A 12,442-nucleotide genomic window follows, 5' to 3' on the forward strand; every position below is an offset into this window, starting at 1 on the left:
AAATCTCACCGCCCACTAAGGACAAAAGACCTAACCCACCAATACCCTTTAAATGAAATTACTCATGCCCAATGATTCATTCAAACCTTTCGGGCCGAGTGTATTCAACATAATAATCCAGCTGGTTTCGAGTTGTAACAACCGCTTTGCCCTAGTGAGAAGAGGGCCTGATCTATAATGCGATATCGTAATGTCGCAAGGCTGTGTTTGGCTAAAGCAAAATGCCTTGCTACGGGTTGTTCACTAGTACCAGTATTCAGGGCAGCCCTGATGGCTGACCTGTGCTGTGTCATTCTGACTTTAAAGCTGCACTCCGTCTTCCCTATGTAACATAGTCCGCAGGGACATTTAAGGAGATACACCACGTATTTGGAATTGGAATCGACCGATACCCGGATATCGATCTTTTTACCAGTACATGGGTGCTGAAACGAATCTCCAGGTATCAGAAAATTGCAAGTTGTACATCCACATTTATAACAGCCTTTCTTCTGTCTCAAAAAATGGGAAGTAATGGTGGCTTTTCGTGACACATCTGTCTTGACTAACATACTCCTAAAGACGTCCTGAAGACGGGGTCTAGAGCCCCGAAACGTTGATAAAGCACCCGCTTGTTTCACATCGTTATGGTCTCCTGAGTGCCGCCTTATTTTGATTCTCCTGCATATACGGACTTTGAGCCCGGAGGGAGGGCACCGGAGCACTTTTTCATTCAGCTGTATATGTGTGAGTGCCGGACCAGTTCTCTATCTCTATCTCTACCCACTATTCAGTACTTCACTTATTATAATTAAATAAATTTGAATAGTAATACAAAATGGAAAATGCAAAAACACTTTTCATAGAAACACACACACATACGTACGTTAAGCATACCTCCCAACTGTCCCGATTTTCGCGGGACAGTCCCGTTTTTTTGGGGACTGTCCCACCCGCGGGCCGCAGTGTCCCGCGGTGGGGGGGACAGTTGGGAGGCTCTGTCTGTCGCTGCCCTGCTTAGCAGAGCAGCGGTGAATAGACACTGTGCGCATGCGCACAGCATCTATTCAGTGCAGACAGGGGGAGAGGGGGCATGCCAGCGGCTCACAGAGCGCTGGGCATGACCCCTCAGTGACGAAAACGGGGGCGTGGCTCGCGATCGCGTGTCCTCCCGTGAAGCCAAGCCCCCTTTTCATAGATCACGCCCCTTTTCGGGAGCGCGCGCTGCTTCGCCGCGCGTGTGTCCCTCTTTGGAAGGGGGCAAAGTTGGGAGGTATGCGTTAAGTAAAAGCCGTATCACTGGGCATGCCACTGTCATGAAACATTTTGAATAAAAAACGCAATGAACTCACGACGCTATGACTGTAGTCACAGCAGAATAAAAAAGGTGGTTGAAACCAGCCAACCCCTTGGAGTACTCTGGAGGAAAAACACACACACACGGTCCTGGTCAGGAATTGAACTTGAAAATTGTTGTATAATGTAGAATATTTTAAATAACTGTACTTTGTGACAATAGCCCACCCAATCTGTGTTAATATATATGAATTGTAAGCCACATATGCACAACTAATAGAACTTTAGTTTTAATGGTATACCCGACTCATAACATTTTCTTGTTTTGGATTTCAGACTGCAGAAAACATGTGGCAGAGTGTTGGATTAACATTTCTGGTCTTCGTGGCCACGTTAATATGTGTCCTGCTGTTCATGCTGTGTGGTGAGTAAAATGTTTCCTTGGGTTCTATTGTACTGTATATCAGTGGTGTTAGAGGCTAAAATGTGAAAAGATTTAAGTTCTATAAACTATTACTTTATAAAAAACAAGCATAGTATGTGGAAATGGACATGAGGGCGTAAAGTTGCCTTTATGGTAAACATCTGGCAGCAGCGCAGTTTATTTATTGATTTAGGTCAGTTAGTAAATACATGATGGGGGTAGAAACTCCTCTTCTTTAAATACCTTAGCTGAGGCGTGGCTAGCATGTGGTTTTTACAGCTGTTGTGAAACTAAGTCCCAGCATTCTTTACCAGCTGATCGGTGGAAGGGTATTCTAAACTTGAACACAGGCAATTTAATTTGTATCTTAAGGGGGCTACACATGGGGCGACCGGGCACAGCGCGATGTATGCTGAGCCCAATGTGGGCTTAAGCCACATCGCAGCGGGTGTCTTTACATACGCTATGATGTGTGGTAGCCTGAGCCTAACTAGACCGCAAGGCTCAATGAGGGCCTGGCGATCTAGCCAGATTGTGCCTGCATGCAAGCCAGTCTAGACCCAGTGATAGCACCGAGCATGGCTATCGCTGTGGGGTATACAAACGGAGCGAGGTATGCTTAACTTCTAAGCAATCTAGTCAGATTGTTTAGAAATTAAGCAAAAATCTCTCCGTGTAAAAATCAAATTGTGCTGAAGCATGGATATACTTAAAACTTGGAGTGTCACAGTGCCCTGAGGAGCAAATTGGGTACATGCTGGCTTAGATTGAAAAAGAAAGCCTATTTATTTGATATGCATATTGTAGAGTAACATATTGATGCTTTTCTTCTTAGGTTGGTACGTGGTGTGGCATCTATTTTTGTCTAAATTCAAGTTCCTCAGAGAGCTTGTATGTGATAGTGGGTCACTGCAAGGCGACAGTGAGTCGTCAGAATCTGCTGCAGAGTTGGACTCTCCATCTACCCCACAGAGAACAAGACCAAAGTCTGCACGACAGAGGAGAGCTCCGGCAGAAGAGGCAACTTAGGAATGGCATCACCGTTCAGACTTCATGTTCAGGGGGGGATATGACACTATAGTTCAGCATATGCACTGTCCACACTATAACTTTATGGAAATAATGGCTTCATAAAAGTGGGGAGAAGGAAGCGGATAAATTTTATCTAGCATAAAATCTTCCTGTCAGACTTTACATATGTAGAATACGTCATCCATTGATAGGATGCATTAGTTGCATGCCCTTGATCATGCAGACATAATGAACATTTTGCAGCTGCACTGATTGTCTGACTGGCTTCAAAGAATGAACTTGGCTGCTTAAAACTGTGCTGCTCTTATTTAGTGTGAACTAGATGTTTTTCTTTGAACATGTTGTTACCATCAGTAGCTTCCAGTAGCACTTTTTGGGTTCATGCATCTACTGTAATCACAAAGGAACACCAGCCTAAACTACCATGTTATTTAATGAATTTATCCTGCTGCCATGGTGTCCTGCAAACAGTTCTATGACAACCGCCTCCAGAGTGCAGGTTTACAGTCCCCTGTGCTGCACTTCCTGCCTTGTGTTTTGTCATTGGTCTTTCTATCATTCTGTATGCAAGTCAGAACGCTGTGGGAACATCATCATTAATAAGGATTATTGAATTCAGAACTGCAACGCGTTACAAGCATTTTTGTTTAAATTAGAAAACCTTTATCAGGTGCTTTTAATTCCATATGTCAGGCAGAAGCTATCATCACTGTTCAGCCTGATGGAAGATCGTGATCCTGACCTTCAGATCTTCAAAGTGGATTTATCTGATCCTACACTGGATGATGCCCCGTGACTTGTCTAATGTGTACATTTGCCATTGTAGAGAATGCCCACACAGGGAAACTTTAGTTTGTTTATAGGCTGCACTTAACAAAGCATTTAGTCCCTTTCCTTGGCTTCCTGTGAAACTATTGTCAAACAGGTGACAATGAAAGTCTAACATTTGACTATTTTCTTTGTTACAAAATTTTACTTTTCACACAGTCATATCTAATATATATAAAATCGTCAATAGCTCTTGCTATGAGTACGCTGTTGGTATGTGTGTCAGTGTATGCTAAGTTAGCTTTTATGTTACCATTACATAGGCTTTTGTAGAGATTCATATCTATACATTATAACATACCAAGCAGATATTCAGTAAGTTAACCTGATATTGTATTATTCTTATTAATAGTATCTCGTTTTATAAAATGTTCTTACAGTACTTATAGAATTTGACGGGAGATAAGAACCACTTGGCCCATCTACTCTGCCCATGTACACACTAGGGTTCATTGTTGTAGGGAGCCAATTAAGCTACAGTATATTTTTGGATTGTGGGAAGAAACCGGAGAACCCAGAGGAAACCCACGCAAGCACAGGGAGACTATACAAACTCCACACGGTTAGGGCAATGGTGGGACTCGAACCCATGGTAATCATTGCACCAACCATATTGCCCTTTTACGACTTATTTCTAATGGGACCCATATATCAGCAATAAAAAACATTTACAGAGTCTGCTCCCCCCCCCCCCCCCCCCAATTTAACGATTCTCCAAGCAATATTCACGTATGCATTTCCGATATTGTTCAGTGATTTGCAAATTTTTTTTTTCAGCCAAAGATCAGATCTGTGAATCATGAAAGTGGCCGTTATGCTAGTAATGATGCGCAAATCGGGTGATCATCGCCATACAAAAGCAAAGTACAGCCCCAATTGGCTGGCGAAATCCACCTTGTTAAACAACCTGTTTTACCGATTCCAATCATTTTTTGGCTGGAATAGTCAATCTGTGAACCCCATACATTGGCAATTATTTCTTTCTACACAATCGTCTGTGAAATGCAGAATGTCCCCAATGGATTGCTGATATATGAACCCTATAAGTCTGCGTGCTGCTTTCACAGACACAGCCCAGTCATTGCCACAAGCAAAGGACAAACGTGGCAATACCTCCTTTGTTGCCAATGTTATTTGCTTATGCTCATCAGTTAGGCTATTAGTTGGGAGTAAGTGAATTTAAAATGCTGTGTATTACTAATGGTTTTATCTCGCTGTATCAATTTAGAAGATAAAATCACTGACAATTTTGACATGGTGCCTATACTAAATTGTTCTTAAAGAAATGTGGTTATTTCCTAATAATGGAAATGTGTATTTGAGACCATGAGTTATACTTGCCTACTTTTCTATTGTCCTCTCCGGGAGAAGCGCAGAGATGATGCAAGTGGGTGGTGATGGGGACAGGGTGGGAATGTTGGCATCACTAAGCCCTGCCTCCTCCACACAGGCCACCTATTCCCATTATTTTCCCCATTCTGCCCACTTCTCTATGAAGTGGGTGGGATGTGGGTTACTCACTCTTCTGGGGATATAGGGGGGCTACCCAATAAATGGGGGGGGGGGGGATCTCCCGCAGGTCCTGGGAGAGTAGGCAAGTCTGCAGGGCAGTAGAGAGCCGGGCTGGGCCCAGGTACTTTTCAGGGGGTGTGGCCTAATCATAGGAGGTGTGGTCAAGCACCCTTCGAAAAAAATACTGAATAAAATGGTATTTTAAGCACCTCCATGGCCACACTGCAGCCCAGCACACGGCAGCATGTGCTGGGTAGAGGAGAAGAGCTGCAGCTGCTGCTGCTAGGTAAGAGGGAGGGGGTCCGGGACCACTGCATCAGACCTGGGCCCGGGTAATTTGTTCCCTCTCCCCACCTCTCTCGACACCACTGCAATTATGCATTGAGCACATATCTGCTAAGGGAACTATTAGCTTAGTCCAATAGTGGTCATTTGTAGGGACCACGTGGTGCAAATCTGTCATGTTAATGCAATCTGAAGGTTTTTTTTTAATAACTGCACTATTTATAGCCAGTAATGAAAAATGTTGGCATGCATATGATATGAATGGCTCCAATACAGTGTGTCTACACTAGAAGAAACATTCATTTACCACTTGATTGCGGTATGACTGCACTAAATGAAGCATTAATGCAGCATGACTATGTGTTGCAGAATTATTCTTTACAAATGATGTTTTCTAATTTGAAAACTGATTTTAAAATATTGTTTCCCTCAGTTGTATTTCTCTCTCTCTCTCTTTCTTTTTTTGTCCCCCAAAGTGATTTGATGGCAGTGGTGTTTTAATAGCAATATGTTGAAGACTTTATTGCCACCTGCTAAATTCCGCAATAAGTTATTTACTTGCCAGTATAAAGTTTAAATGCATATGGTATGGTGGAGGTATGTTTAATACATTTAATAAAATGGGTGTGGGATAATAGATCTACAATGTCTAGGTAGACAGTCAGTAAGTCAACAACATATGATAGAAGTGTAGACGTGAAAATGGTCGACACAAGTTACTATTCTCAATAGATTCCAGGATTTTGGCCCTAAACACCGCTATTTGAATCCTGGTATTACGGTGCACATGCACAGATTTGATTTGTTTTTTTCGGAGCAAAAGTTTTTCATCTCAAATCCCAGGATTTTGTACCTGTCGACCTCAAGCACTGTCGACCTTTTGTACCCGTCAACCTATTTACTGTCTAGCTGGACATTGTAGATCTATCATCCAGATACCCAATAACACAGCATGATAGCTATGGTATGAATGCCTATGCATTTTTTCCCCATTTACTTTTAGAAATTCATATTGTAAATATGTCAATATGAGCAGGACATACTATTATGTTTTTGCTGTTGTGGCATTATTTATTTAGGTAAAAAAGACTTCATACGAATTGTCTTTTAAAAAAAAAAAAATAAAAAAAAAATAAAAAATATATATATATATATATATATATATATATATATATTTTAGAAGGTTTTATATTTTGCTGCAATAAGATTTATTCCAGGCTGTCCAAACCTCCTTTTAGTTTTACGATGGCTTTGCCTTAGGTATACAGTCTTATGTCATTACTTGGCATCCTCGACCTAATCATACTAATAATATTGTCATATTAGCTAGTGTCTTTAAACTGTGGTTGTCTGTGCCTGACCAAAAATGTACTTTATACTGAATGCAGCATCAAGTTTGAAGGAATTCATTTAATTCTATGATTGGAATTCTTGCCTGAGCCAGATCGTTGGAGGTATATGTACTTTTTTGGTCTAATGGGGTGTCTACATATTTTAGATGAAAGATATAGGGCCTTATTCAGTAACGATCGCTTATGCGATGGAATCGCATTTTCCCGATTTTCGGGCCAATGCACACTAGGCAGGCAGAGGCGCTTGCGGGGCGCTAGGAGGCATCATTGCGGGGCCGTGGCGGTGGGAACATGGGTGGGTCTGGGCCATTTTCGGGACGGCCACGTGACATGGCCGTCTGCAAGAAAAAAACATGGTGGCAGTGCGCTTACCTGTGCAGGCAGGGGGCTACCACTATTTTGCCGGGTCTGCTGCCGGGCGGTCCCCAGCATGCGAGTGCTAGCAGTTGCAGTTACACTAAATTAGCCAATCTGCAGCTGAAGCTGAAATAAGGTCCATTGTCATGTTTAATTACATTGCGCCTGTAAAATTCTATCCGGTCATCTACCTGTTGCGTAATCTAGATTTACACCAAATGGCACTGTTCTCTTCCCAGCCTCATATACACATCTATTAGGTGTTTAACATGCACTCTTGAAACCTATTAAATGCGCTTTGGTGCTGATAGTCCAAAAATAATGTAAGTCATCTGCAAAGTTCAGAGACGTTAGTTCTTGGTAACATACAGTTGTGCCCTATGGGAGCGCTTGTTATATACATAGTATGCTGTGCTGCAATGAACCTTTGAGATGTGTTGATAGAAACGCTTCTTATGCTCTGACAAATTGAAGACAAAATGCTTTTAATAAGCGCTTTTCAGTACGTGTGTACAAGCCTTTAGGTTTATTAGGTATTTTATTAGGACTAGCTGTAAAATGTTTTCTCTTAGCTTTTGCGTTTACAGTGTTATGAACTATTATTAAAGATGATGCAGAACAAATGTTTTTTTTTATTCTCATTCAGGACATCAGGATGCTAATGACTATATCTGTATTTTATCAGTTTACTTTTTGCTGACATTACATTCATGGTAAACTGCGCTCCTTTTCTGTATGAAGGGTTTGTCTGTGTTCTATTCTATAATTGTTCAGCAAAACAAATGAAATATGTAACTGCAAGCAGGGCACATCATTTTTTTTGATCATATGAATTTATTAAAATTTAGGAGCGTTTAGTGCCTCATCCCAGACCAATCTGTTTGATGTGAACGTTTCACCGATAATGTTATTTCTTTGTCTAATACAGAGGTTCCCAAACGCGGTCCTCAAGGCACCCCAACGGTCCTGGTTTTAAATGTATCCATGCTTGGCCACAGGTGACTTAATTAGCACCTTAGTCAATTTGATTTAACCATTTGTGCTGAGCCATGGATCTACCTAAAACCTGGACTGTTGCGGTGCCTTGAGAAACCGCGTTTGGGAACTTCTGGTCTAATATAAACAGTTGTATGCAAGAGTATGGGCACTCCTGCTCCAATCTCCTACTTCACAAAATCTCTACGTGAAGAGACGGTAACACAGTCTTGGCTGGGTACAAATATCCCATATCTGCACATTTCTGCTGCACAATTATTTACTTGCTGTATCTGTCCGACTGAAAAAAACAACAAACTGAATATGGTGTGCGTAAAAGTTTGAGCACATTTCCAGTTTATTAAAGCACTATCTTTTTCTTACTTAATGCCACAAAACCTGTTTGATCATTTAGTCCTTACAGCCAGGCGGAGAACCTCCCAGAGTTTTACAAATATAGTGCCTGATTCAGATATGGTTTATATAAGCATAATGAGTAAGCAGCGATGCACAGATGTGTTAATGCAACAGGAGGGGTCTGATGCAAGTAGACGCTTCCTGCGTATTTGTGATCCAGTGATGTGTCCTGGGACACATTATTTGATCATTTGCGACCGCTTCGGCCCGCTGCGTAACCTGTGAAGGCATGCAAGCTGGCTGCCGCAGCTCCTACAAAGAGGCTAGGAAATCCGACAGAGATCCTGGCCTTGGCACTCTCTCAAAACGGAGCCAACAGTCCCCTGTTTTAGGAAATGACTGCCATCACCATCCCCCCCGCACGGCTGCCGACTGTTGATCTACTTGCACCTGTAGACGTGTATCCAACAACGCAGGACCAATACAACTCATGTGCAGTACAGGTCAGGCACATGCGCAAAGTGCCAAATATCAGTACTTTGCGTCATGTGCCATCGATGCTTCACAATCTGAATTGGGCACCCTGTTAACCCTGGGTTCCTTAAGCAGCTGTCTGAGGACTTGAATATAAAGGATTGATTGACAGAAAGCAGGGCAACCCTAGTAACTATCACTAGGACTCATCCTGGCACACTCTTCTCTGTTTAAAATAAATGCGTAAGAAGATGAACACCAAAGTATATGTCATCTATTTATCCTATATGGGGGTTCAGTATGAAATACTGGCGGACAGGATCCCAGCTGTCAGTCTACCGACGGTGGGATCCCGGCCACCAGTATGCCAGTAGCAGGGCGAGTGCACTAGAAAGCCCCTTGCGGGCTCGTTGTGCTCGCCACAGGATATATTCTCCCTCTGTGGGTGCCGAGAGAAGCTTATGGCACTTGTATTCCGGCGTTGGCATTTCACCGCTAGTTGGGATTCTGGAATTGGCATTCTGACCTCCGGGAACCCGACTAGCAGTATAGTAGCCACTTCCCCTATATGGTGTATATACAGTGCATCTGGAAAGTATTCACAACGCTTCACTTTTTTCACGATTTGTTATTTTACAGACTTATTCCAAACTAGAATAAATGCATTTTTCACTCAAAATTCTACATACAATACCCCATAATGACAACGTGAAAAAGCATTTTTGAGATTTTTACAGATTTATTAAAAATAAACGAATAAGAAATCACATGTACATAAGTATTCACAGCCTTTGCTCAATACTTTGTTGATGCACCTTTGACAGCAATTACAGCTTCAAGTCTTTTTGAATATGATGCCACAAGCTTAGCACACCTATCTTTGGCCAGTTTTGCCCATTCCTCTTTGCAGCACCTCTTAAGCTCCATCAGGTTGGATGGAAAGCGTCGGTGCACAGCCATTTTCAGATCTCTCCAGAGATGTTCAATCAGATTTTAGTCTGGGCTCTGGCTGGGACACTCAAGGACATTCACAGAGTTGTCCTGAAGCTACTACTTTGATATCTTGGCTGTGTGCTCTGGGTCGTTGTCCTGCGGAAAGATGAACCGTCGCCCCAGTCTGAGGTCATGAGCACTCTGGAGCAGGTTTTGTTCCAGGATGTCTCTGTACATTGCTGCATTCATCTTTCACTCTATCCTGACTAGTCTCCCAGTTCCTGCTGCTGAAAAACATTCCCACAGCATGATGCCACCACCATGCTTCACTGTAGGGATGGTATTGGCCTGGTGATGAACAGTGTCTGGTTTCCTCCAAACATGACGCCTGGCATTCACGCCAAAGAGTTCAATCTTTGTCTCACCAGACCAGAGAATTTTGTTTCTAATGGTCTGAGAGTCCTTCAGGTGCATTTTGGCAAACCCAAGGCGGGCTGCCATGTTCTTTTTACTAAAGAATGGCTTCCGTCTGGCAACTCTACCATACAGGCCTGATTGGTGGATTGCTGCAGAGATAGTTGTCTTTCTGGAAGGTTTTCCTCTCTCTACATAGAAATGCTGTACCTCTGACAGAGTGACCATCGGGTTCTTGGTCACATCCCTGACTAGGGCCGTTCTCCCCCGCTCTCTCAGTTTAGACAGCCGGCCAGCTCTAGGAGGAGACCTGGTGGTTCCAAATGTCTTCCATTTACAGATGATGGAGGCCACTGTGCTCATTGGGACCTTCAAAACAGCAGATATTTTTCTGTACCCTTCCTCAGATCTGTGCCACGAGACAATCCTGTCTCAGAGGTCTACAGACAATTCCTTTGACTTCATTCTTGGTTTATGCTCAGACATGCACTGTCAAGTGTGGGACCCTATATAGACAGATGTGTGCCTTTCCAAATCATGTCCAATCAACCGAATTTACCACAGGTGGACTCCAATTAAGCTGTAGGAACATCTCATGGATGATCAGTGGAAACTGGATGCACCTGAGCTCAATTTTGAGCTTCATGGCAAAGGCTGTGAATACTTATGTACATATGATTTCTTTTTTTTTTTTTAAATACATTTGCAAAAATCTCAAAAAACTTTTTTCACGTTGTCATTATGGGGTATTGTGTGTAGAATTTTGAGGGAAAAAATGAATTTATTCCAGATTGGAATAAGGCTGTAAAGCCCAATATACACGGGAGAGATGTGTGCTGAGCGATGTGGGGGAGGACGGGGGCCGCTTATTTCACCCAGCGGGTGAAATGAGCGACGTGCTAGATTGGCCTACATGCAGGCCAATCTAACACCGGCGATAGCGATGTGCGGGGCCGCGCATCGCTATCGCTGTGGGGGCTACACACGAGTGATCTGTGCTTAAAATGTAAGCAATCTAGTCAGATTGCTTAGATTTTAAGCATGGATCTCTCCGTGAGTACCCCCCTTAACATAACTAAATGTGGAAAAAAGTGAAGCGCTGTGAATACTTTCCGGGTGCACTGTAGATACCATCAGTGCACACCACTGATGATCACTGTGTTGAAAACAATCGTAAAATACAGCAATAAAATTGAAAAGTGTTTGTGAATATACAGGCAGTGCAGCCAGATTGGAAACGTTAGCGCCCTTGAAACAACGTTTCATATTCTGAGGTGTTGGCACTCCACAAAAAGACACTAAAACCATAGGTGGGTTCGCAGCAGCCCTTTCAGTTGGTGGAAGCTAAATTTATTAAGTGTCAGATTCTGTAACCAGCCGATTTACTAAAACTTAAACTACAGAGAAAGTGCATTATAGAACAGAATATAATTGAATATCAGAGCACCATCAATATTGTAGAGAGATGTGATTGCTGAAACAGCAGTCAACTATTTATTTTGAAGGCAAAATTTAGGATTATAATGTCTCTCACCAGATATGACTCTTAAGGTGCAGGGACACTTGCCGATTCCCTCCATGAACGATGTTGCTAATGATTTCCCTTGAACTAAAGGAGTGACCCTGAGCAAATGATATTGAGCATACACACTGAACGTTTTGCAAACAATGAACGATCATCGTTCAGGCGGGTGTAGTATGGTATGCCGGCGGCCGGGCTCCCGGCGACCAGCATACCGGAGCCCAACCGCCGACATACCAACAGTGTGGCAAGCGCAAAGGAGCCCCTTGCGGGCTCGCTGCGCTCGCCACGCTGTGGGCACGGTGGCGCGCTACTTGCGCCACGCTATTTTATTCTCCCTCCAGGGGGGTCGTGGACCCCCACGAGGGAGAAAAAGTGTTGGTATGCCAGCTGTCGGGATTCCGGCGCCGGTATACTGTGCGCCGGGATCCCGACAGTCGGCATACTGAAGACCACCCGTTCAGGCACCAGGCTAAGCAGCTAATTTAAATACTGGGCTGACATTACAGGGAACTGGGCTGGCATTACAGTGGGGGATGGGCAGGCCCTTAGGAGGGGATAAATAGCCTCAGCCATTTTAATTCTTTGCATTTGTCCGGGGAGTGGCTTCGTCATTTGTGTTGTTCGTCGTTCACAGTGTACACACTGAACGATACACACAGCGTCGTTAACGTTCTAGCTAAAATTGAGTTGCTGTGCATC

General features: G+C 43.3%; 1 protein-coding gene across 1 annotated transcript in view; it reads left to right on the top strand.

The window, feature by feature from the left end:
* SMIM13 (small integral membrane protein 13) overlaps positions 1 to 4,255 on the top strand; it is a 4,943-nt gene extending 688 nt beyond the window's left edge. The window contains exons 2-3 of the mRNA XM_063923161.1: positions 1,612 to 1,699; positions 2,535 to 4,255. Of these exons, the coding sequence (XP_063779231.1) occupies positions 1,624 to 1,699; positions 2,535 to 2,728 (270 nt within the window). The 5' untranslated portion in view covers positions 1,612 to 1,623 and the 3' untranslated portion in view covers positions 2,729 to 4,255. The remainder of the gene's footprint in view (positions 1 to 1,611; positions 1,700 to 2,534) is intronic.
* Positions 4,256 to 12,442: the final 8,187 nt, after the last annotated feature.

The sequence above is a fragment of the Pseudophryne corroboree genome, chromosome 5 (assembly GCF_028390025.1).
Source record: "Pseudophryne corroboree isolate aPseCor3 chromosome 5, aPseCor3.hap2, whole genome shotgun sequence".
Taxonomy (NCBI): Eukaryota; Metazoa; Chordata; class Amphibia; order Anura; family Myobatrachidae; genus Pseudophryne; species Pseudophryne corroboree.